At 42.9% G+C, this 23,110-nt stretch overlaps 4 protein-coding genes across 4 annotated transcripts in view; 2 read left to right on the forward strand and 2 right to left on the reverse strand.

Moving 5' to 3' along the window:
* Positions 1-2,616, reverse strand: part of gdpd3a (glycerophosphodiester phosphodiesterase domain containing 3a) — a 5,890-nt gene extending 3,274 nt beyond the window's left edge. Inside the window, exons 1-2 of the mRNA XM_072369580.1 lie at positions 2,528-2,616; positions 2,031-2,131 (exon numbers count right to left, since the gene is read on the reverse strand). Of these exons, the coding sequence (XP_072225681.1) occupies positions 2,031-2,131; positions 2,528-2,616 (190 nt within the window). The remainder of the gene's footprint in view (positions 1-2,030; positions 2,132-2,527) is intronic.
* mapk3 (mitogen-activated protein kinase 3) lies at positions 1,265-9,388 on the reverse strand. Its single transcript, XM_072369531.1, is given in 11 exon segments — positions 1,265-2,131; positions 2,528-2,572; positions 3,147-3,273; positions 3,810-3,919; positions 4,096-4,227; positions 4,308-4,422; positions 4,503-4,619; positions 5,695-5,834; positions 5,837-5,883; positions 7,378-7,560; positions 8,978-9,388. Coding segments are annotated over 9 exon segments (1,176 nt in total). The 5' UTR covers positions 9,190-9,388; the 3' UTR covers positions 1,265-2,131; positions 2,528-2,572; positions 3,147-3,153.
* Positions 9,389-10,299: 911 nt separating this feature from the next.
* On the forward strand, positions 10,300-15,962 carry nudt9 (nudix (nucleoside diphosphate linked moiety X)-type motif 9). Its single transcript, XM_072369532.1, has 8 exons — positions 10,300-10,471; positions 10,806-11,096; positions 11,328-11,417; positions 11,889-11,975; positions 12,184-12,293; positions 13,481-13,629; positions 13,942-14,026; positions 14,270-15,962. The coding sequence occupies exons 1-8, from the start codon at positions 10,374-10,376 to the stop codon at positions 14,413-14,415; spliced, it is 1,056 nt and encodes a 351-aa protein (XP_072225633.1). The 5' UTR covers positions 10,300-10,373; the 3' UTR covers positions 14,416-15,962.
* A 469-nt stretch (positions 15,963-16,431) lies between these two features.
* LOC140273684 (uncharacterized) lies at positions 16,432-22,104 on the forward strand. The gene is made up of 12 exons (XM_072369327.1): positions 16,432-16,694; positions 17,322-17,433; positions 17,652-17,745; positions 18,008-18,062; positions 18,310-18,450; positions 18,718-18,878; positions 19,113-19,211; positions 19,347-19,492; positions 19,871-20,042; positions 20,132-20,244; positions 21,220-21,304; positions 21,386-22,104. Exons 1-12 carry the CDS (start codon positions 16,577-16,579, stop codon positions 21,443-21,445), a joined length of 1,356 nt encoding a protein of 451 aa, XP_072225428.1. The 5' UTR covers positions 16,432-16,576; the 3' UTR covers positions 21,446-22,104.
* The last annotated feature ends 1,006 nt before the right edge of the window (positions 22,105-23,110 follow it).

Consider the following 23,110-nt stretch of genomic DNA (forward strand, 5'->3'; position numbering starts at 1 on the left):
TGGCTATGGCTTCTGACAGAACAGCAGACGACACAACTTGAGCCCAAGACGTGAAACAAATCAGAGATTCTGCTGCGAGACGGCGAGGCCAGTGGGATGGGCATCAGGGGCCTGGGCAATCCAGTGCAGTGTTGGTCCTGGGGGGGGGGTTCTGACTGGTCCCAGTGCAACAAGCAAAAAAAAAAAAAAAGGACAGACTGAACTGGACCCATGAGCAGTAAGTACAGTCGCATCCGGAGCACAGAGCGGAGAGAGCAGACGCCGACAACCGAGGGGGAGAACAGACAGACAGGCATAGGAAACAAACACACACTCACAGAAACATGAGGAGCAATCTCTGAGGAACATGGAATGACCACCACTGTAGCACTTACATCACCACGTTTAAGAATAAAAACACCCACTATGTCGACAACAGCACAGATAGAACGGGCAAAGAGGGGCCATCTCAGTTCTGCAATGCACAGCCGCTGAGGGCCGGCGGCTGTTTGGCTGTGCTCAGAGCAGATCGGCTGAGGATTAAATCGGTAGCGAGAAGAGTTTTCTCAGGAGGGGGTTGTAAGAAAGAAAGAAAGACAAAAAAGGGTCTACTCTGAAAACGGGACTGTTTTCGCAGGAGACATTTTGGCATGTCGTAGCATGAAGAGCACAGGTGTTAGGAGTAAATGCATTCCATTGAAATGAGCGAGCTCGGGCTCAGTGGGCCGAGATCATCGTAAACCCAACATATTTGTTGGGACAAGCGCTCAAATTTGCTCGGACTGGGGTCTTTTAGGCAGAAAAGTTAGGCCTCGGCTTGCTTTCAGGGTTCGACTCCACGCAGCATTCGTCCCGATGTGGAACCGGAGCGGCTTTAAGGCGAACGTCAACGGGAGCCATTTTTGTTTTTTAACGGAAGTACTGCGCTTCAAACGGACAGGTGCGAGGCTAAAGCAGGTAGGTCCCTGTCGTTCTGTGTCAGGTCTCACTGAACTTTTTTTTTTTGTGCCGCTGGAAGCAGCACAGTGAGAACTTTCAGAGCTCCACCAAGCTTCTGGAAAAATGGGGCTTTGGTATTACAGCTGCACTAAAGTGTATGAACATGCAGTCAGTTCTATGCAGCGTGTTCAGATCATACAGTGGTTCAGCTTTATAACAGCCTTTTCACAAATGATGGGTGAGGGAGGGACTACGATTAGCTTCTTATCGGAATATAGTTTAGATCAAGAAATGCGTTTTAAGTTAAAAAAAAAATAATTCCAACATCTCTCTTCAGCCAAGTTCCTTGCATCTCTCTGCCACTTTGGTAAACTTCAGGAATGCATGCATTCATATGAACATCATACACTTACATTGGTTTTTTTGGGAGGAGGGGGGGGGAGAAAGAGAGAGAGAGAGAGACGACAAAGAAATCCTGCCAACATGCCACTAAAAAACACTGAGTGTTTGTCTCAAAAAAATCAAGTTTTCAAAAAGGACTTGCAAATACAAACTTCAAAACATACGAGTACGACTCTGAACTCAACCGAAAACACTTGTACAATTGAAAACTGCAACAAGCACATTGGAAAAAAGAAGAAGAAGAAGAAGAAGAAGAAGTAGAAGAAGAAAGGAAAAAAAGAAGGTTTTATATTTCTTATGTACATACACACACCCAGGTAGCGTCCCCATTCTTTTAGCCCTCAATTTTTCCGGGTTGAATTTACATGGATCAACACAGGAGAGTTATGGTGTCGGTTAATACAGTAGTATGAATATATATGACAGGAGGCTACTGAGAGAGGAGGGACGGGAGAGCGCAGACACAGAAGGAACATGAGAGAAAGGGTCGGATGAGGAGAGTTACTGTAGATGGGACTGGATGGGTTGGGATGGGGGGGAGGGGGGGCAAATCTAAAGATGAGGTGAGTGTGAAGAGTCCAACGTGGACATCGGGAGTTTCACAGACCCCACCGCCTCACTCAGTCACAGAAATCAAAGTTATACTTAGCTCTCTCTCGTAGTAGAAATGGAAAGATAAGCAGGTAAATATTCATTTTTCTTGTTTTCACTCGTTGTCGGTTTCTTGAAGATGAGTTTTTCTTTTGCTTTAGCATGTCGGTTGGGGTCTTCTTTATCCAAGCCTCGGTGTGGCTTCGTCACTCGCTCGGGACTAAGAAAGAGACAGAGGGAATAGGCTTGGATATGATCAAGATTCAATGATTCAAGCACCACCACAGTGAGCCCAATTTACTCCACAACAAACCCACAGATTAGCCACATTTGGCCGTTAGCAGATTTTTTGATTATTTTTACTGGCTGGAAAAAGTGCAGCCGAGGTTCAGGTCTGATTGAACAGCATTGTGCTCCACTGACATCTAGTGGCCTAACATTAAAACTACATCTACTCCGAGGTCTTACAGCCAAACATGAACTCCTCAATGACATTTCTACATAATTAAAAGCAAAAACTCCTTTCTTAAAGGAATTAAATGGCAAATTTTCAGCACTTCTTTCGTCATAAAGTCATCAAGTTGGAAATGATAAGAAAATGTGCTCTGCTACTCACCAGGGTTGCTCACAGCTCCAAAGGGAGAGTGGTGGCAGGGCTGCTCTGTGAATCAGACAGATGTCGAAGAAGGGGAGCAGGAACAACATGGAGACAAAGGAGGAGTATTTCTTTCATTCAGCGTAATGGAAAATGTGAGATCCTTGGCAGATTAAATAAAAAAAAAGGGACGAGCTCGGAGCCCCTGCAGCAGGAATATCAGAAAGGCATTATTTGAGTTTCTGTCCGTGCCGTCTGCCGAGAGTTCAGCTGCGTTACCTGCAGACGCCGCGAGTGACAACATCAGCCAGACAACAAAAACAAACACCCCAAATTATTCACAGGGATCTCTGAAGATTTCAACCGCATCTTTCTCCGCTACACTTCCAACTTTCCAAAAGTTTTCCACCAACTTTTTAATCTAATTTCATGCTGTTATCCATCTATAACAACAACATTATCTATATCGTTTTTATTTTCACGGATTACTAAAGTATAATTTACACGCAAGGTTCAGGAACGAAGAACGCAAACTGGCATGATTTCTAAAATAAATAAAAGAAGCCAGGATCATCTGAAACATCACCCGACTGCTTCCTATAACAACACCGCTCTGTGCTGCTGTGCGGTTCTTACGTACCTGTGTCTCAGGAGCCCTGGTAGTTCTCCTGGAAACGAGCCGTTTCATTGAAGATCAGTTCCTTCAGCCTATCCTTGGGAAGATCATCCAGTTCCATGGAGAAAGTAAAGGGCTCCTCAGCAACCGGCTAAAAACAAAAAAAAAAGAAAGTCAAACAGCTGCACAAGAGCCGCGTCTTTCCCTGAGAGCTGTGTACAACACTGTTAATGAACCTGAACAGTACAGTATAATGTACTAAACCAATGAAAGGAAAACTGTGTGGAATGTGAGCATGTTGAGGGATATATCGAACAAAAAAAAAAAAAGCACTCAATAAATCCTTTGATTTTCAAAGTGGGATTCGGTTAACGGTTACAAACATCAAGATGCAGTCAGTGGTCACATTCTTTAATCTCCCTCAGGCTGATTTATTGAGCAAACCTAATACTAAACGCACCGCTAAGAGGCTTCCAGGCACAACGCAGTACGGCTCACAAAAAAAAAAAGGGTGAAACTGTTCGATGACAAAGCCCCTCAGTGTCAAACATTAGTGCAAAAACTGGGCTGACTTATCGTTGTTCTGCAGCGGGAACATTTTTCTCTCCTCACGGTACACTACAGCTTCCACGGGGGCACAAAGAGCATTCAGTGGACTTTGCCTAGTTCTAAAAGATGCGTTGTTACCTCGTCTGAGGGGTCGTAGTACTGCTCCAGGTAAGGATGAGCCAGGGCGTCCTCAACGGTGATGCGCTTCAGGGGGTTAAAGGTCAGCATGAGGCCCAACAGATCCAGGGCTGCATTGGATGATGAAAGAGCTTCAGTTAGTTCAGTTACCAGCTTCTGCATGAACATGAACTATTTTTCTTACAGTTCTTATACTCTATTGTAAAACTGGTCATGAAACTGAACAAACTCCACTCTGTGGATTCTAAACAATATCTTCAATTAAAAATCAGCTACGTCACAGTACCTTTCGGGTCAGCCTTGTGAAAGAGCTTTTCCCAGGGAACCCGAGGTTTTTCGGGCAGGGACTGCAAATAGTTCCTTGCCTTCATGTTGATGATGCAGTTGAGATCTTCTTGAGATGGAGAGCCAAGGACGCCTGTACAGAAAGCGGAGCTTCAACACGGCTGCTCGTCTTTACAGCTCGGATGTGGAAAACAAATAAAAGCCATCTCTCACCCAGTATGTGGTTGAGCTGATCCAAGTAGTGTTTCCCAGGGAAAATGGGCTTGTTGGACAGCATCTCAGCCAGGATGCAGCCCACTGACCAGATGTCAATAGACTTCGAGTAGCCCTGAGACGCGAGCACATGCAGTTAAGGTGTGAACGTGGCTGGCATGAAGCCAACTCCGTGTCAGTTGGTTAGAGCCCTACCTTTGAGTTGAGCATGATTTCTGGAGCCCGGTACCAGCGTGTGGCCACGTACTCAGTCAGGAAACCTGTGTGGTCGTGCTCGGGATCGGCTATCCGCGCCAGGCCAAAGTCACAGATCTGAAGGGGGCACAAACGGTTCAGAGGTCAATGACAGTCAATCCAGAAACTCTTTAGGAACAGAGATGATTTAGAGTGTGGACGATGTTTCTAACGTTTCCTCAGTCTAGAGGAGCCACGTTCCAAAGCCTCTATTCCTCCACGGGTTCCCATTTTATAAAAAGATTATTTATCTTTCCCCCTAACCCTTTTGAAGTCTTAAAAATGATATAATTAAAGTGCAGGTAATCAGGCCATATTCATATAATCTGAGGTTTTATCATTTTCTTACTCACCTTTGGTTTAGTATTTGCAAAACAAAAAAAATTACATTTGACATTTGCAGATATTAATTTATGAAATGTATAGCTGCAATGTTACTGTAGTTTTTTTTTCCTTTTTCCCCTGGAGTGGAATGCAGAAGGAAGCCACAGCAACATGCACTGCCTTTGTTCTCTTCCCCCCCCCAACACACGATCAGCTAATCCAGGGACTGATGGCTGGTTGCCGATTGTTCACCTACCGGTAAGAACTATGAGGCTGCGCCGCGTAAAAGCTGCTGGATTATTCCCACCAAACAAACAAAACCTGCCTAACAAGACTAAGCTTTTGGATTAGTCACGTTCCAGCCCCAAGTCTCGGGTTTGAAACAATGTTCTGCCGCTGACCGAGTCTCCGTCAATGAATTTCATTGGATTTCGCTTTTGATCAGTTTTCAGAATAGAATCAGAACAGTTTCTGTGCAGATCTTACACATTTCTTTTTGCTGCCATTTCTAACCTGTGATTTCCTACATATCCTAAGATGCCTTTAGGTAATCCCCTGTTTACATTTGGCTTAGATGCGGACGTGTTTTCTCATTCCTAAAAGCCTTTACTTGTTTTCTACTCTACTGTAGACCACAAGGTACTTCATGGTGTTTTAGCATGTTTTCTACTAAAACAAAAAGCATCTGACTTCAAGGCAAGATTAGTATCATTTGATGTTGCCGCCAAAACGTAAACAATCAAAAATGACCATAATTTAATCTCCTAAACGTGCCCTGTATCTGAGAGCAAACTCATCCTTAAACCACCATCAAGTTAAACGGGGTTACCTTTAGGTCGCAGGTGGTGTTGATGAGCAGGTTGGAGGGCTTGAGGTCACGGTGCAACACGTTGGCGGAGTGGATGTACTTCAGGCCGCGCAGGATCTGGTAGAGGAAGTAGCAGACGTGGTCGTTGCTTAGCCTCTGCTCTTCAGCAGCTTGTACAGATCCGTCTCCATCAGAGTCTGCACGATGTAGCTGGAAGGATGCGCGGGTCAAGGCAGACCAACCACAAGTCGGACAGAATCCACCGATACTAATGTTTTTGGACCACCCCAAAAAAAACACATTAAACACAAAGGTCAAAGGTAACTAACAGGTGCCGCAGCTCCCCAGCTGTGCTACATCCAGAAAGGGGCCACCAAGCGACGTTAATATCGTTGGATTTGCTTATATTTGCCTAATTCGGGGGGGCAGCGACACACTGTGCACCGTCAAATAAGAAAACAAGTGCCAAAAATAAAAGGACTCGCACATTCTTTCTGTTTTTCAGAGAACAATGTGGGTTTTCAGAGACAAACCGCCGGAGCAGCACTTGGTGACAGCAGCTCACTGGCAGGCCGTGCCCACACATCACTGCTGGGAACTCTGTGGATGCTCACTAATGCCTAATGGGACTGAATTACAACAACCCAAAGCAATGAATCAGCAGCTTATCCACAAGCTGCTAAAATTCTTAACATGAGGATGTTTGATTAAAAAAAAAAAAAAAGATGACCGGGGCAAGTGGACACCACGCATTAAGAGATCTGATAGGTTATTCTCAACATGTGTTGTACTCCGGACATTTATTCATTATTCATGAAAAACACGGTCAACAACGCCAGCAGCTCAATTCAACTGACCAGGCCATTATATTCCATTTGTAGCCCAGTGCAGCCATGTCTGTTACATCATTGCTTCCTGAAGATAATAACACTCCATGTCAAATCAATCCTCAAGCTCAACGGGAAGAATGTCGAGACTAAAAGCTTAACAATTAACATTTTCTGCCTGGTTTGAACCTAAACGCACGTCAGAAACAGCCCCAGATGCATTCGATTCTGCTTCGTAGCCACAGCTAAAGTTCTTAAAGCCACACGCCTCAAAATGAGAAAAAGAAATAAACTAAATCTGCTGCAATAAAGGTTAGGGACTCAAGAGTGTCGGCACAGTTTGGTTTGTCAGGTTATTAAATGTATCGTGGGCAGATGTTTAAACTAAGACTGAGAGCCACACACCTAATAAGACAAAAAAACAAAAAAACACCACAGATTTCTCTATTTTGTTACGCTTTAAAGACATTAAAGGCTTGCCGTCTCCGTTGAGCTACTGTACTCTACACTTTAATGTCTGTATATGTCACGTTGCCCCATTATTTCTTTAGTGGTTGTTGTATTGAGTTATGAGATTTGAAATTTGCACTTAGCATTCAACTTCCCTACAGGGCAAAAAGAAATGAAAAAACCACCAACAGAGCCCTCAAAGATACACGATAAGATTTTACGTTACGACAGACTGTGTTTTTTTTGTTTTTAAAGGGGGGGGTGCTTGTGCATTTAACCATTTCTTTAAACTGACGCTTCACGAACGCTTGCAGCTCATTCGAAATCAGATTCTAAACTCGACAAATCTCCCCGTTAAATAAAGTTTGGATTGAGGTGCACGATGCGCACGAAGGCAACACACTTCCTGCAAAGGCTGATAAGATACACATCCCTCATGCTGTCGATGTGCCGTGCCCTGATGATGTCGTTGATCCCGATGATGTTCTCATGGCGGAAGCGCAGCAGAATCTTGATTTCCCTCAGTGTGCGCTGGCAGTACGTCTGGTGCTCAAACGGGCTGATTTTCTTGATGGCCACACGCTGGCTTGTATAGTTGTCCACGGCAGAGCTGGACACACGGTAAATATGGAAAGAAGAAACAGGTGTCATATTACACACTGCACAATTCTCACTCTCACACACACATACATCAGAAACTAAGCAGACATTTGGCTCTAAAAGGGCCCTGCAGGCCAGTTCTACTGGCAACGTGCCCGTGTGAGGTGTTTTCACTGTGATGTTTGTTGTAAAGCCTGAGAGTGTGTGTGCACCGTGTCAGAGAGTTGGAAGTGTGGGTGTAGAGCAACCAATGCCGAGAAAGGATTTAGACGGTGCGCTTCTTGTGGGAGTCTTAACTCAACCCCCCCCCCCCCCCCCCCCCCCCCCCCCCTGTTTCTGTGAGGCTTCAGCAACTGCCCTTTGTCAGAGGAAATATTTAAGTTGGGTTTTAGCAAGGAATAACGATTACACCACACCATTCGTAGAAGTTTCCCGTTGCACAACGCACTTTCTAAATTGGGCACGTTCACATGAGTTCAGTAGCCGACAAAACTGTGACATGAGCAAAGATCAGATTTGATCAGAACGGAAGGGTGAGCCTGATCACGGATCAGCTGAAAGTTCAAGCTGTTGCACATCACACTCACACAGACTTAGTGACTTTTCCTCACAGAACCAACCTGTGGGGTTGACAGTGTTTACAAACAATGAATGCAGCAGCAGTGGGATCACATGACCAAGCTGACATGCACTAAATGGCATTAGACAATCACACTCATGTGGACTAAATGATGTGACCCGTTGCAATGGAGATGAGGGCTCATTACTGATCTAGTTTGCATTGCACATCTAATCATGTTCTGAGTTAATCGACAGGGATGACTTGACATTATTCTCTAGTGGTACATGGCTGCTTAACACTTGCACAATAGACTGCAGATAACATACAGTGATAACACGAGGAAAGGCCTAGCTATATCTGACATATCCCTCTTGCATCCACTGCAGCAGTCTTTGCAGCAAAGACTTAATGTTTTGCTATCAGAATCCAAGCTGAGATCAGTGTACCTGGGAGATTGCGCTCGGAGGTGAAATAAATAAATGCATACATGAATTTGCCATGTTCATAACTAGCCTACATTTGCAGACAAGTGCAGCCTGAAAAACAGCAAAAACCAAATGGCAAACCACGTCCTGCGCAATCACTCCCCAATCTTGTTTCCTGTAAAGCACATAGCCACGCCTGTAGCAGCTCAGCTAACAAGCTAACCACAAAACGGGCTGCTTTGAGGTTCTACAATAGCAGACTGTTGGACACCTGTTTTTTTCCTTTAAAAACATTGTAACTGCGCTACTATTTAGTTGGCAGCGCTTGTTGAACAAAACGGCCGTGGTTAGCAGGCTAAATTTGTTTGCTAACAAACAGCTTATATTAGCTAGAACATATAGTTTATACTATAGTAGCTCCGCACAGAGTCACCACTCACCAAACCATTCCGTACGCTCCCTCTCCGATGTAAGACAGGTTCGTGTAACGGGGGCCCACGTCAAAAATCTGGCCCCTTACTGACTCGGAGACAGGCTTGGGTCCCGCAGCTCCGGGCGCTACATCCTGCGCAACAGTGCCCGTCGCCTCAGCAGCAGCAGCGCTGTTGGAGCCTTCGGCCGCAACCGCTGCGGTGCTGCTCGAATCCGCCATTCTTCCTCACCAAACCGCTCCTTCTCTGTCAGAGTGTTTCACTGAGGGACCACCGCCGCTCTCTGTACCCTTCAACGGCTTAGCGAGGCGGATTGCTTGATCGACGGAGAAAAGCGACTCGATGAGGGCCCTCTTTACTACCAGAGCGTAAATGGATCTCGTGCGCGAGCGCGGATTTGGTCTCAAAGCTGAGCGTAAATGCGCGTGCCAAACTACGGTAATACAGGTGCGTTAGATATGTTTGCAAGGATGACTTGTTTGGGCGGGGCCGTGTTTGAGCAAAGGCGCCTCCTATACAGGCCCTGTGGAGCGAAACAGGCGAATTCTTCCAATTAAACGGACCGTAGGTCCATGTAGGCGTGTCACAATGTGTTGCGTGCTGCCTGTTATGACATGAATTCTTCAAATGGATATTTAATATTTCTGGGGTCTAAGGTCTATCCGACCTTGTATACCACAAAAGCCGTCTTAAAAGGGTTACGTGAACATTGCATCACCCAATATTATGTCAGTGGGTGAGAACAGAGAGCAGTTTAAGTACTATGGCCTCAAGGCAGTTTTTTTGAAGAACTGAGTAACATAATTGCTTTGTTCATGGCTACTGTCAGAGACTGGGGTGTGAGCTTAAAATGGTCCACCGAGAGACCCGTATATTGTACACGCTCAGCAAAACAGCATCAATCATCAACCAAGACTTTGTTTTGATATGTATTTTTTTAAAAAAAAATCAAACTTTGTATACTTATTAAAAAATTATACCGTAAAATAAAAATTATTTGACTATTTATGCAAACATTTACATTGGTTTCAATCGTCGTCTTTAGGGCAAATGAGCGACAGAACTGTAACTTTTTTCTGAATTAAATAAAATTGAATCAAGTTAATAAAATATTCCACAGTTAATAATAATTTTGAAAACGTTTACATGTACTGAAATGAAAAATCATACAAAAGCGTTTATAGAAAAACAAACATCTGAATGAATTGTGAATCCGTCCATTTTTCTTACATTCATGTGTGTTTTTGTACGGTAGTTTTCACAGGAATAGTTGAATTCGATCACCATGGAAACGAGTGAGATCGCTGTAACTCCGCCCCTTTGCCTACGTCATCGCGCAAGGCTGTGCACTTCCTGGTTAGAGTGCTCTGCATGTTGTGGATGTTGAGTCAATTTCTCTCAAGGAATGGTACATTTACCTCTGCGACGAAACTGGACGGGCCATATTCCTTTGGCGCTTACTCTCCTAGGATTTCCGTACACCGTCTGCACCTACGGATTAAGGTATGAGGAGTGACATCAATTATTATAGCTATAAGGTTGCTAAAATTGGATATGTCACGGACTGTTTGGGCTTTAAACGAAGATTTTGAAGAGAGGGAAATATAGAGATACCTAAGGACTATAAGCCATTACTATAAACACATATTAAACATAGTTATAACCATCAGCTTACGCCACACAGTTAACACAGTTAAGGGAAACCACAGATTTGTATTTCAGAAGCACATCCTGGTGCCTGTAACGGTTGCATAACGGTTTTGCTCCTTTCTTGTGTGTTGTCAGAGAATGTGAGTAATAAGTGAGTTTTTGTGTCTTATACTCCTTCATGCTGCAGGTCTGCCGTCACCTGCTCATCTGCTCACCCTGTTGGGACAAGTAAAAACATCAGATCTATCAGTGCCAGTTGTTGTAACCTTTACACGACCAGCATCAGGACAATGCCATCCTCAGCAGCAGCACCTCATGTAAGGGCCAGATGCACCCAGTATCCAGGGTCCACCGTCAAGCGCTTTCCCGTACCGGATGACAAGGTGGATTGGAGTCAGCTCTGGCCGCAGTATAATCCAGTCAGTTACACTGCCCCTTCAATTTTAAAGAAGCCAGCATGGGCGGATCCTGATATTGGGTGAGCAACACTTAACAACCAGTACGTTTAAAAAAAATTAAGACTGCATGTTCAATAACTTAGTGCCATGTGAATATTGGATTTTCAGATCCGTGAGGTAGGTTGTAGATTCTTTGAGTGCTGTGAGACATTGTGACTAAGATTTGTCTCCTCTGTTTCTTGTCAAAGACCAACGAGAGTTTATTCATACCATTTTTGGGACATTTGCTTTATTTTTGTTTTTGTGTGCAGCTCTTTCTCTCCAAAGTTCAATGCTATGGATGGTGCTGTGGACAGGAAAAGCTTTGAGGGCAGCTACAGAGTGGAAAATGGAAAACCCTTGTAAGTTTCTGAGTGCTAAGATGAAAGCGGTGAAAGAGAATGTACACCCCTCTGTAGATTCCCGGTTTTGCAAATGCGGACATATGAAAAATCATCTGTGGACCTTGTAAATTGATTGGTCTATTATGTCCAAAAACATAAAGCCCTAAACTTGAAAGAAGGTGTGCTCCCTTCTTAATGACTGTAAAGGATTTCTCATTAATGTCGAAGGCATCACTTAATGAAGCTTCGATGTTAATGCACATTGCACAACAACATCAGAGTGATTGTTCAGTTTAGGCCTGTGGGCATTTGTTCTAAAGAGCAGTCTTCCAAGAGGATTGCCAATCCTCTCTGTGCTCTCTACTAAAGAGTTTTGCTCTTGTACCAGAAAGTCTTAGGTTCACTTTGACCATTTAAGTAATTTAGGAAAACAGGTAATCTCCATATGCCATATGAATTAGGACAGCTAATTCACGTTTTACTTCCTAGAAATCCTCTTGGACGAACAGGGTTGACTGGTAGAGGCTTGCTGGGACGATGGGGACCTAATCATGCAGCAGATCCTATTGTCACCAGGTAACTTTTTTTTCTTCAAAATTGTTATTGTTCACATACTCATTAATCATAGATATTTGCCTGATTCATTTAGAATGACTAAAAACAAGTGGAAAATCACATTCACCAAACTTAAACAGTTAAGGATGATTCCTTCCCTAAGAAGAAGGGCAGTGCCTGTCTTTTTTTATTAATGTTTAATGGCATGACATATTGTCTTGTCTGCTAGATGGAAGGCAGATCCCAGTGGAGCAAAGATAAATCACTCAGTCTCCAAGCAGCCTATTCTGGAGTTTGTGTCCATCAAGAGGAAAGACTGTGGGGAGTGGGCCATTCCCGGGGTTGGTTGCTTTCACATTTATTTTCATTTTACTGATATGGTCTGTTTTACTCTGTGTTTGTGGTTCAAAAGATGTCTTTGCCATCTTGCCTGTCTGTTTGAAGCTGTAACGTCAACAGAGACTGTATTTATGTATTAGACCGTGTTTTACTCGGATTTGCAATGAGAAAAAAAGAACTAACATCTTAATCAACCAACCTAACTAATCAATCTATAACACCAGTGTCTAGTATAGGATTGTCTTGCTAATACTTAAGTTGCAACAAGCATGCTTTTCCTTTTGAGTAGCTGAGACTTCTGAGTACCAGAGCTTGATTGTTCCAGCAGTAAATGCACTTCCTAATTTTACATTAAGGTATATAGTTACTCTCCTGGATGCTTCCTCTTGGCATCACAAAGACAAAACATTTCTAGATTTATGAAAATGTAATAAGAGTAAATTAAACTGCATCTTCATGTTGAACCACATCCTATCAACCTGTAAAATATCACTTTGGAGAAATGGTTTCCCAGCGACAGTGTGTACAGATACAGCAACATTCTTACTATTGACTGCAATCTTACCAAGACAATAGTATACTAAGGTGTTTGCATTGGTTGCAGTGAGGATATTCTGTTCATATTCGGCGTTGCCAGATCTTATGACAGAAACAAGTAATCGGATCCATGAATACAAGCCCGAAACAAGCAGTGGTGTATTCATGTGTCTCTAAACTCCCCAACTTAGCTCATGCATTGTAGAGCAGCAGTGTGTGTTGAAAGATACAAGGTAAAAGATACCTGTATGCGTAATGTGGCTAAGCTCTGCATGCACCACCTACTTTTATTCGATCATTGGTTACTCCAGATTGGACCTTATTCAATCAGAAAATGTCTTATTTTGAGTAAGGTCTTAATCCAGTCGTTTTTGATATGTTGCTGTGCATGTACACATAGCCGCTGTTTTCCTCTCAACCCATAACTGTTAAAATGATCAAAATGATTAAACAAATTAGTTTTTTTGTGTCACGCTGAGGTTGTGGCTGATTTATTTTTTTACTTAATTGAAAACAAGACAAAAACATTTGAGATATTCGGACTAAATATCAGCCACTTTTCAGCTAGAAATCAAGATTTACTTCCCAGTTGGTACCGAGTGTCACGATCCCGTACATGGTCCTATCTGTGTGCACGTTCTGGTTTTGCAGGGGGATGGTAGATCCAGGGGAGCAGGTTTCTGTCACGTTGCAGCGGGAGTTCTCGGAAGAAGCTCTGAATTCGCTTTCAGTCCCGCCATCAGAGAGAGCAAAAATCCACGAGCGCATCAAGGAACTGTTCAGATCTCGAGGGTTTGAGGTCAGTAATAGATACAATAGCTTTTTTTTTTTTTTTACCATCATGTTTCAGTCATTAGGTGTTTGCATCAAGCTAAGGCTGCATTCAGACTGCAGAGAGATGGAAGCAATGTAGCAAAACAGCATAGTTCCACTTGTGAGTTGTCATCCTAACAGTAAAATTCGTAAAACTTTTATTATAAAAGCAACATTTGCAAAAGTTGAGTTTCATGATTTTTAAAATTTTTTTATTTTTTTTAATCCAAATTTTCCTAAATCAATCTGGGTGCGCCAAAAATGTATACAATTACTTTTCTTCACTTTTCCAATCCAGGTCTATAAAGGCTACGTCGATGATCCTAGAAACACTGACAATGCTTGGATGGAGACAGTTGCTGTCAACTTTCATGACGAGTCAGGTGTCTTTAACTACACTACATTTTTCTTATTACCTGTCCCGTGCACATTTTCTAAACTCTTCATTATCAATATTTCATTAAGGCTTCAGGGTTGCAGTATTAGCCAATCCAGGGTAATTTAGAGACCATTCACATTAACTTCCACATTAACGGTTGGTTTTTCCTCTCTGAGGACAACTAAAAGCAAGGTAGAGATGCCAGATTTTTCCAGACCTCGATGGGTTATCGGTGCTCTTTTTGTAGGTAACAGTGTGAGTGAGCTACCCCTGCAAGCTGGTGATGACGCGGGACAAGTCCAGTGGATTGACATCGACTCGTCTTTGGCCCTCTATGCAAGTCACTCCCATTTCCTGGAGCTGGTTGCCAAAGAGAGGAAAGCTCACTGGTAAACGAGGACAAGAGACTCTTCTGATATTACGATGAAGGAAATAAGAGCCTTAAGAGTACTTGTCCATTTAGCAAGCACTACACCTGAAGTGAAGTTTCCCTCGTTAAATTAGTCATAATAATCAGTTTTAATAATGAAAACCTAATACGCACCATCATCAATTAACATGATCACATAGGAATCACACACTGGAGATAACAAATACCATCTTAACAAAAAGGAAGAGGTCAGAATAAAAAAGTGGTACCTGATTTGATCCCTGCATGAGAAAAGGAGATGACATACAAGCTTAGTGGTCCACAATGAGTAATCGAAGACCAAAGATGATTGCTCTTCCAAACATCATCACACTGCTGGGGATAATTGGACCAGCGATGAAGGTTTATGCATGAAAGGGCTTTTTGGATTCCTGCTGCAAACGCTCATACATGGACCCCTGCATGCATAGTGGCTTGTCATTGTTTTCTCTTTTTACAACAAAATGTTTCTCCTTACACCAAATTAACAGATTTCATGAGAGATTATGTAAATTCACCGTGTGCAGCAAAGTTAGTGTGAGCGACCAGTGAGCATTTACAGGAACAGAAGAAGAATCTAACCGTAATTGGGTTTATTAAGTCAGAACCTTTTACAAGAAAAGCTTAATAGTATTAGAACCAGTTCTAGGAGGCGCCACAAATCCAATTAGTTGTCTTTATCTGCTCTCTGCGCTACTGGGACCACAACTTTTGCCTGTATGACTCGATATTCAGCTGATGTAAAGCTTGATCGTAGCAGCACTGAACGGGGAGCTTCTAGTGTTTGGTACATTACAAAGCAGGAACGTGAAATTCCTTACACCCATACAGATGCTCTTTTAGCTCTAGTAGAGTGCACTCGGGCCACTTTCCAGCACCACTGCAGTACAGTAGGAGCACTAATAGCATTTGTTCTTGTGGGAAGAGAGAGCTTCTCCCATCCAGAATTCCCCACTTGCGCCATTTGAACTAGCAACCACATAGTCGTTTGGATTTTATTGTTGTTGGGTTTTTTTTCTCTGACTGAGCTTTATTGCTGAAATTCTGCACGATTAACAGTGTCAACCATCTGAAGTATTATGGCTTTACTCATTGCATTGAATTCCTTTTAAATGAGCTAGGATGTGAAAATAAATAATAAGTACTTGCACTGAATCTTTGTTTGTCACTAAAATGTCTGAAACACGTGTTCCTCGTGATTACATGAAATTGTTAACCAATCTAAGGTACTGAAGTGATAGTCCAGTGGTTCAGGATGCGTTAACGTCACACCATGTTTACTGTAGCGATTGCCTTGCAGTATGCATAACAAGCTGATGATTTTGATGATCTTAGAGCTATAGTTACAGCTGATGCATACATTTTAAGGTGTCCATGTGCCAATAAAGAAAATACAAATATATGTTTGATTTGGACTAAACAGCAGCAAGACAAGTCCATTGTGTTCTGTCTTTCCTTAATATCTCGTCATCAGCATATTACTGTCTCCTAACACTTTCTATTGCAATATTAAAACTGAGGATATCAAGTGCCATTTTTATCTGTTTTGTTTTATTTCTATTATTTTATCTTTGTATGGATTTAAGACAGTTTAGATTGCAGAGAGCTTGTGAACTTGTAATTTTAAGCAGAAGTAAGCACGGGCCTTACATCATGAAGCGAATGGTTATCTATAGATTTACTCTAGACACACTCACATCGGTTTTTCACTTTGTCTGAGCAAAACTGAAAAATATTAAATGTTCTCATTACATCATCATAAGGGGCTCCATAGTGAATTTAGTCAGTTTTGATTTAACTCTGAAATACAAGGGGTCAAACAGGAAACACCTTTATCCCATCTCAGTCTATGATGGTAATGATTAATTAGCAATTCGCTGAATTCAAAGTATTATCAGAAAACCATGTTCCTCAGTCATTTCTAGCTCCACTATTAAGGGAGGCGATTTTCAACGGACGAACTACGTTTCCCAGAAGCCCGTGCAGCAGAAGCCGCCCAAGCTGACGACGTGGCTGACATACGTCTCAACCCGGGGTTTCAGTGAACCGGTGTGATTCAAATTGGCTAACCGGCTGCGCTTGTGTAGTACTTCAGGAGGGTCTAACAGAGTTATACTGACACTTTGACCCACTCACTGTGCAACCATGTCGGGAAAAATCAAGAACCGAAGTGCCGCTAATGCCGACTCGATAGCTGGTGGTGTGTCCTGTGATGAGCGCATTTTGCGGGATATTCATCAGTTGTACACGGATCCCGACAGTGGTGAGTTGGCTGACTCGGGTGGTCCCTCGTAAAATGAATAAAAACATAACTGAAAGTACTGTTAAGATAGCTAGTCTTCTGTCGACCAGTGGTTAGCTAGCTAACCTACTAACCTTGTGGGGGACGCAGGACGAGGGGAGGGGGGGCTAAGCGTTAGCTAAGTTTGCTAATAAGGATTTGAGCTTTGGCTGACGTTGCATTTATTAAAGCGTATGCCATTTATATTGCCCATCTGCATGCACTGCGTCGGCAGACTTTATAACATGCTTATTAGTGATGAGTCAGCAGCAGCGTTTGCTGATGTAACTTGAAACTTACGGTGTGTGTTCAGCTTGAAATATGTGTATATCTACGCCGGGTGGGTCGCTTGGAATGCTTGGTCCTATAAAGAAAAGAAAAAAGATAGGAAAAACAAACATGTCCATCCCTCATCCAAAACTGAAGAGTAAATAAGTTATTAAGAGGTGCAAAGAAAACCCACTCTTCCTCCATCCGCTGCAGGTGCAACCACAGCACACTGATGGGGCCCCAGTTTTTCTTCATCAATACAGACTCCATTTCTTTTTACACCGAAGTCCCAGTTTAAAAAGAGAAACTTGTGACGATAGAGATGTATTGTTTTAACAGGGTTGATTACGGTCGCCGAATCTGTCGGTGTGAAGTTGCTGCCACCCAGGAAAAAAATCACAGTGATGCTCATGGGCAACCACTCTGCAGGGAAGAGCTCCTTCATCAACTGGTAAGGTTCTGTAGGCTACTGAAGAGAAAGGAAAGAAAATGGCAAGCAATGCAGCCACCATGTTATCGTAGAAGACCCTGTGCTAAACCTAAACCCGTCCATCTTAATGGGTCTGAATCCCTCAGTATACAACACTGGAAAAATGACTAAGCAACCATCAAAAGATGGTAGGTTTCTTTCCTCTTTTGATTGCTCAGCTGTCTCTCTACTTACTACAGGTATGTGGAGGAGCACATCCAGCGCACTGGAGTGGCTATTGAGACGCAGGGCTTCAGCTTTATTACAAGTGGACGCAAGAGAGAATCTCTCACAGTGAGTGCAACAGTGCATTGTCTTTTTGATATCAGCATCGATAGTCCAGAAGCAAACACAGACATTTAATTTATGCTTGTGTTAATCCCAACAGAGGCCTTTTTATTTTTTTATTTTAAGCCATCACAGCAGCCAGCTGCTTTCCCTCCAAGTCAAGCCTCATTGTAGAGATCAAGTGAACCGTGAAGAGCTCTCTGGAGTAGTTGACATCTGCTTTACCCACCATCTCTGACAATCTTTTATTTGTTTTTTCTGTCTCTAGGGAAACGCCACCTTTCATCTTTATCCACATTTCAAGCCTCTGCAAGCGTTTAAAGGTGAGTGCTTTTCTTAAAGGGTTAACGGATGATATTTTAATCCATAACAAAGCAGTAAACCAGTATTTGCTATGTGAAGTAATCTCAATGTAATGGTGATCTTACCAGAGCGTGCAGCTCGTCTCTAAATTATTCTCTTTGTCAAAACATGATGATTGTTTGGCTCTGACATTTTGGAGTGTATTATCCTAATCGCTGTTGAAACCCAAATCTGATAATCTCTGCCCCCCACTGAATTGTTTTCCAGGTGTTTCAGAGTACCTGAGCACAGAGATCTGCACATCGCGGCAGAAACGGTTCAGTCTGGTGACATTTGTAGACTCTCCAGGCTTGGTGGACGGTGATATGAAGTATCCTTTTGACGTGGACGAGGTTATTCTATACCTCGGTAGGTTTCCATGCTTTCCTCTCAGCTGTTCATGTTATGTCAAATGGGAGGTTCGTTTTAAGGCTTTGTGGCAGATGTTTATTGAATTCTGTCTAAATGAGAAGAAATTTAAAACCCTAAACTAAACCAAATCAGTCAAAAGCGTAATGCCATAGCTTAATAATTCATCACTTTGCAGTATAATGTGATGGGAATACGTTTAAGCAGTTTGATCTTTGTAAATATTTGTAGGTGGTAAATAATGACTCTTCTCACTGTCCCTTTCAGGTGATCTGTGTGATCTTATCATGGTCTTCTTTGATCCCATGGGTCAGGCTCTGTGCAAGCGCACCCTCAACATTGTCGAGAGCCTGAATGAAAAACACGGCGACCGGCTGCGCTTTTACCTGAGCAAGGCTGATGAAGCAGGGGGCGAGTCGGACAGACAGGTAAACGCAGCAGAGTGTACGTTTGCTAACTGAAAGCGTGCGTTGTCTCCTTGTGAACCCGTGCCAGCAGTGCAGTTGTGCCTTTTTTGCACTGAACAGAAAGTGCACCGATTGATTGTTGTGTACAAGTATAGAAATGTTTCCCGTAAGCAGATGGGCATTCACTGCTTGAAAGGAAAGACTTCCCTGCAGTCTCTTTCTGACTCATTTACGTTTGGTGACTGGCTCTTTCAGAGAGTGATGATGCAGATTGTCCAGGAGCTCTGCAAGCGGCCTGGACTCAACAAGTGTGGTTTTGACATGCCCACCATCTACATCTCTAATCCAAGCAAGGTAAGAGTTGATATCTCATGAGTTCCAGATGACTTGAGTTTTATAGTCCTATACCTCCGGCTCTCCCCAGGTTCTGTACATTAATATGAAGTCGGTGGTATTTATTCAGCTTTTTCTTTGTGTTCTTGTCTTCAGCCCAGTCGCTGCATCAACCAAATTGAGGAGACTTGCCGTACCATCGAGAAAACTATCAACCAGACAGTACAGAATACCCTCAACTCTCTGGAGAGGGACTGTGAGCTCATCAGTGAAGCCATCACAGAGACGCTCAGCAGTGACAGGTGAAACACACATGCCTTCATTCTAATTCATGCTGCAGTGCTGTCCCATTCCGTTGAGTTCTGCTCATGGATTCAGTGGGATTTATGCGAGGGTAAATGTCAGTTCCCATTTGTCCCACAAAGAGAACAATAGGTCCATTTCTTTCTTGCTCTGTGCTGAGGAGGTGTGTGGGTATAAAGGCTTGGATTATTTGGGACTCTGAACTGGAAACACCGCTTATTTCCTCTGAGAGATTTGTGTTTGTAAAACGGTTTTCATTGAGTCTTGTTCATTTCAGCTGACTGTGGCCTGCTGCAGAGCATGACTGTAATAAAGACATATAAGAGCATCAGTCAGTGAGGCCTTCCGAGTGTAACCCTGACTCTTTGGTCTCGCAGACAGACCAGTGTGGAGAACCGACGTGCGCGCTGTAAGAGCTGCTTCCTGACTCTCTTGGGTTTCTGTGTCCCTCTGGCTCTGCTGGCCTTGCTGGTGCTGGGTGCTTTGTCCAAGGATCTCCTGGAGGTGGCTCTGGGCCACCAGGGGACCGAGGCGCTCTCACTCTACCTGGTGAGTGTCTTTCACTGCTCTGTCGTATCATTGCAAATTGTACTTGAGAGGAAGTAAAGTGCAGTCATGGCTGCTCTTGTATTGGACAGAAACCCATTGTGAGAGTATTTGACTCCCTGTCGGGGGAGCAGCAGCTTTACAGCTGTGCTGGACTGGTCCTTCTCTCCTTCCTGCTGCTCATCATCGCGCGCTTCTCCTTCAGGTACGAGACCTCAGTGCCATCAGAACATTTAGTGTGTTGGTACTGCACTGTTCAGGTCACTGTTTTCATTTTTTTAACTCTGTCCTTGCTTACTCTCTAACCCAAATGGACTTTTATTTTGTTCTTTATTTTATCAGTCTGCATTTTCCTGTTTTACCATCTTAGTTGGGTTACAGCTTTTGTTCTCCAAAAGGCATAAAGTTAAAGATCAAGCACACTTTTGAACTTGTTTAGCACTAATGGTGTATTATTGTTATAAGGGGGGGGGGGGGGGGGGGGGGGGGGGTTGAGCGCTAACTTTTGCTAAGGTCTCAGACCTTCAGTTCCTAGCGTGGGCTGTGGCTTGTTTCTAATCATCACGGTACAAATTTCAAGTTTTATTCTTTGTCTCAACAATGCACAGCCATCAGCTTTTCTAAGCAGCTGGTCAGCAGGCTACGGACGAAATTTTTTAAGGTAGATGCTCCATGGTTCACAATTTAGAAATGGCAATTAAGAAATGGCCGTTTGCAGCAACAGTCGCGGCAGCTAAGCTAATCTCCTGAGAGATCCTCTTTTAGGCTTACTGGAAATGCAAATCAAAATCCTGAAGCATTTTGGATGCGGGTCCTGCAAACTGTTAAAGTTGAAATGGAATATTTCGACTTCACAGAGCAAAGAGTTTGAGAAAAGAGGTTTTTGAGTGAAATAAGGTCCAGAATATAATAAAAAGAACTTTTGTCCGACCGTGAAGCTCAGGGTTGATGTTCCTGGGAAGAAATCATGGAAGTAAATATCATGTCATTTGTGAAAAAAGTACGAGTTGGAAAGAATGACTCTAAACGCAAATTAAAGTGCACGATATACAAAATCAAGGGTTGCAAGTTGAAAGCCGCTCAAAGTTCCTGTGAGCTGAAGTTCATCAAAAGAGCAGTGCATTGTAAGTTAGATACAAATGGAATTGATCTCTTGGATTTCCCCTTCAACTTTTTGCAGAACTCGGTCGACTCTATCAGGCAAACAGAAACGGCAACTGCAGGAGAAGCTGGAGTACGTTCAGGAGGTGGTGAAGTCCAAAAAGGTAGCGTCCGTGACTCACTCTGAAACGGTCCCGGCGGTAAATAAACTCTTGGTGTTTAACGGTCTACTTCTCTCCCTGTAGAAAAAGCTCTATGAGGAGTATCTACGCCAGAGTGTCAGCGATCAGGACATGGACCTGTAAAGATGTGTGCGAAGGCAATAACTTTGGACCAAATTTAATACTTTCTTTGCCAAGGTTTCACACATTCCGTGTAACTCGGACTACGCAATCATGCATCTTTATTTCTGTTACAAGGTGCAACCAAGATCTGATGCTTTGAGTGCCATAAAACCTGTTTACCTGTTAGACGATGTCACCTCTGTACGAACCACGAAAAATCCCTATTTGCAGATGGGATAGGCTTGTTGATCACATATTTACTTTGAGTATCTTCCATACTTGTATCCTGTGCCTCTGCTCCGCTCAAAGAAATCCAGGTGTGTACCACTTTAAGACGTGGAAGAGGATCCAAACTATTTATAACAACATATAGCACTGATTTGCGAGTCACTTTGTACACGTTACAGTTTTTGAGGACCTTCACCAGCATTTTATACCCTGTTTTGACTTCTTATCATATAGAAACGGTTTTGTATCGATCCAGTACACATGAATGTCTTTGGATTAGCTTCTGTTTAGAGTATTCAGTTATCTGCACAGATCCTGCTGTGATGATTGGGAGCAGAGCAGTTGAAACTGTTGCTAGAGAATGAACGTTTTGTATTTTCTCTATACATTGTGACCGTGTTTTATTTACAGCTGATTAAAGGAAAAAAAAATTATTCAATATAGAAAATGAAGAGGCTTTTTCTTGATGAGTTTTGAGGAAACGGGGTGCTTTAAAAGTGCATGCTTCAATGGAGGGGCGACGCAGGAAAAGTAGCACAGTCACCGACCGGCTGAAGTCGCTGGGCAGGTGATATTCATGTCGGTTGAAGACTGGGGCTCTGTCCCATCTGAACACCCTTAAAACTGAAGTATGTAAGAGTTCCTGCTCTTCTTCAGCAGCGCCTCCGCAAACTACTTTGATGCTGGCCAAAATCTTAGTGTAAGGCAGTCGATGAAATGCAAGTAAATCTAAAAGAGAAAGATGGTTTCACTGAGACTCTCCCTGTCTGTGTTGGCATGGTCACCTTCAATCATTCTGAACACTGACAGTCGAAATGAAAATTCAAGAATTGTCATGGGAACAGAAATGTAAAATGGCCTCATTACCAACAAACAAGACTCCTTTACAATACTAGTATTTCTCCAGCAGAGGGTATCCTTATTTAAAGTAAACTATAAGTGATCCTTATAATTACACCAACCTTTATTTATATAAAATATGGTCACATTATAGATATAACTATACATAGTTAAAAAAGAAAACTATTACAAATTAAATGTCAGGGTTCTCCAAAAAAGGCTGAAATGTTACAAATTGTTTCCATCTTCCAGAACATTAGGACTGTCATGGAGATAATACCATTCAAGCATGAAAATAACTCTAAGCATTCAACTCGATCATCAGTGAAGTGGTTTAAGGGGAAACATTGAAATGCCTGTCAAAGCCCAACTGAAAATGGAAGATATGACTTGAAGACTGACTGTACACCAGCCAAAATCATCCAGTTTTGAAGGAGCTTGACAGGTTTTGTCTTAAATAAATTGCCCCATAACCCCAGTGCTGAAATCAATTTCTAGTCCACATTTTGAGGAAATAAAGTAAGAAAAAGACGACCAAAAGTGGTAAATGCTATTGCAGAAGCACCTTTTTAGGATACATAATCTCCAGGGCAAAGAGGCCCACTTGTGATGTTAACC

This window comes from Leuresthes tenuis, unplaced genomic scaffold (genome assembly GCF_036924035.1).
Source record: "Leuresthes tenuis unplaced genomic scaffold, fLeuTen1.0.hap1 SCAF_17, whole genome shotgun sequence".
NCBI lineage: Eukaryota > Metazoa > Chordata > Actinopteri > Atheriniformes > Atherinopsidae > Leuresthes > Leuresthes tenuis.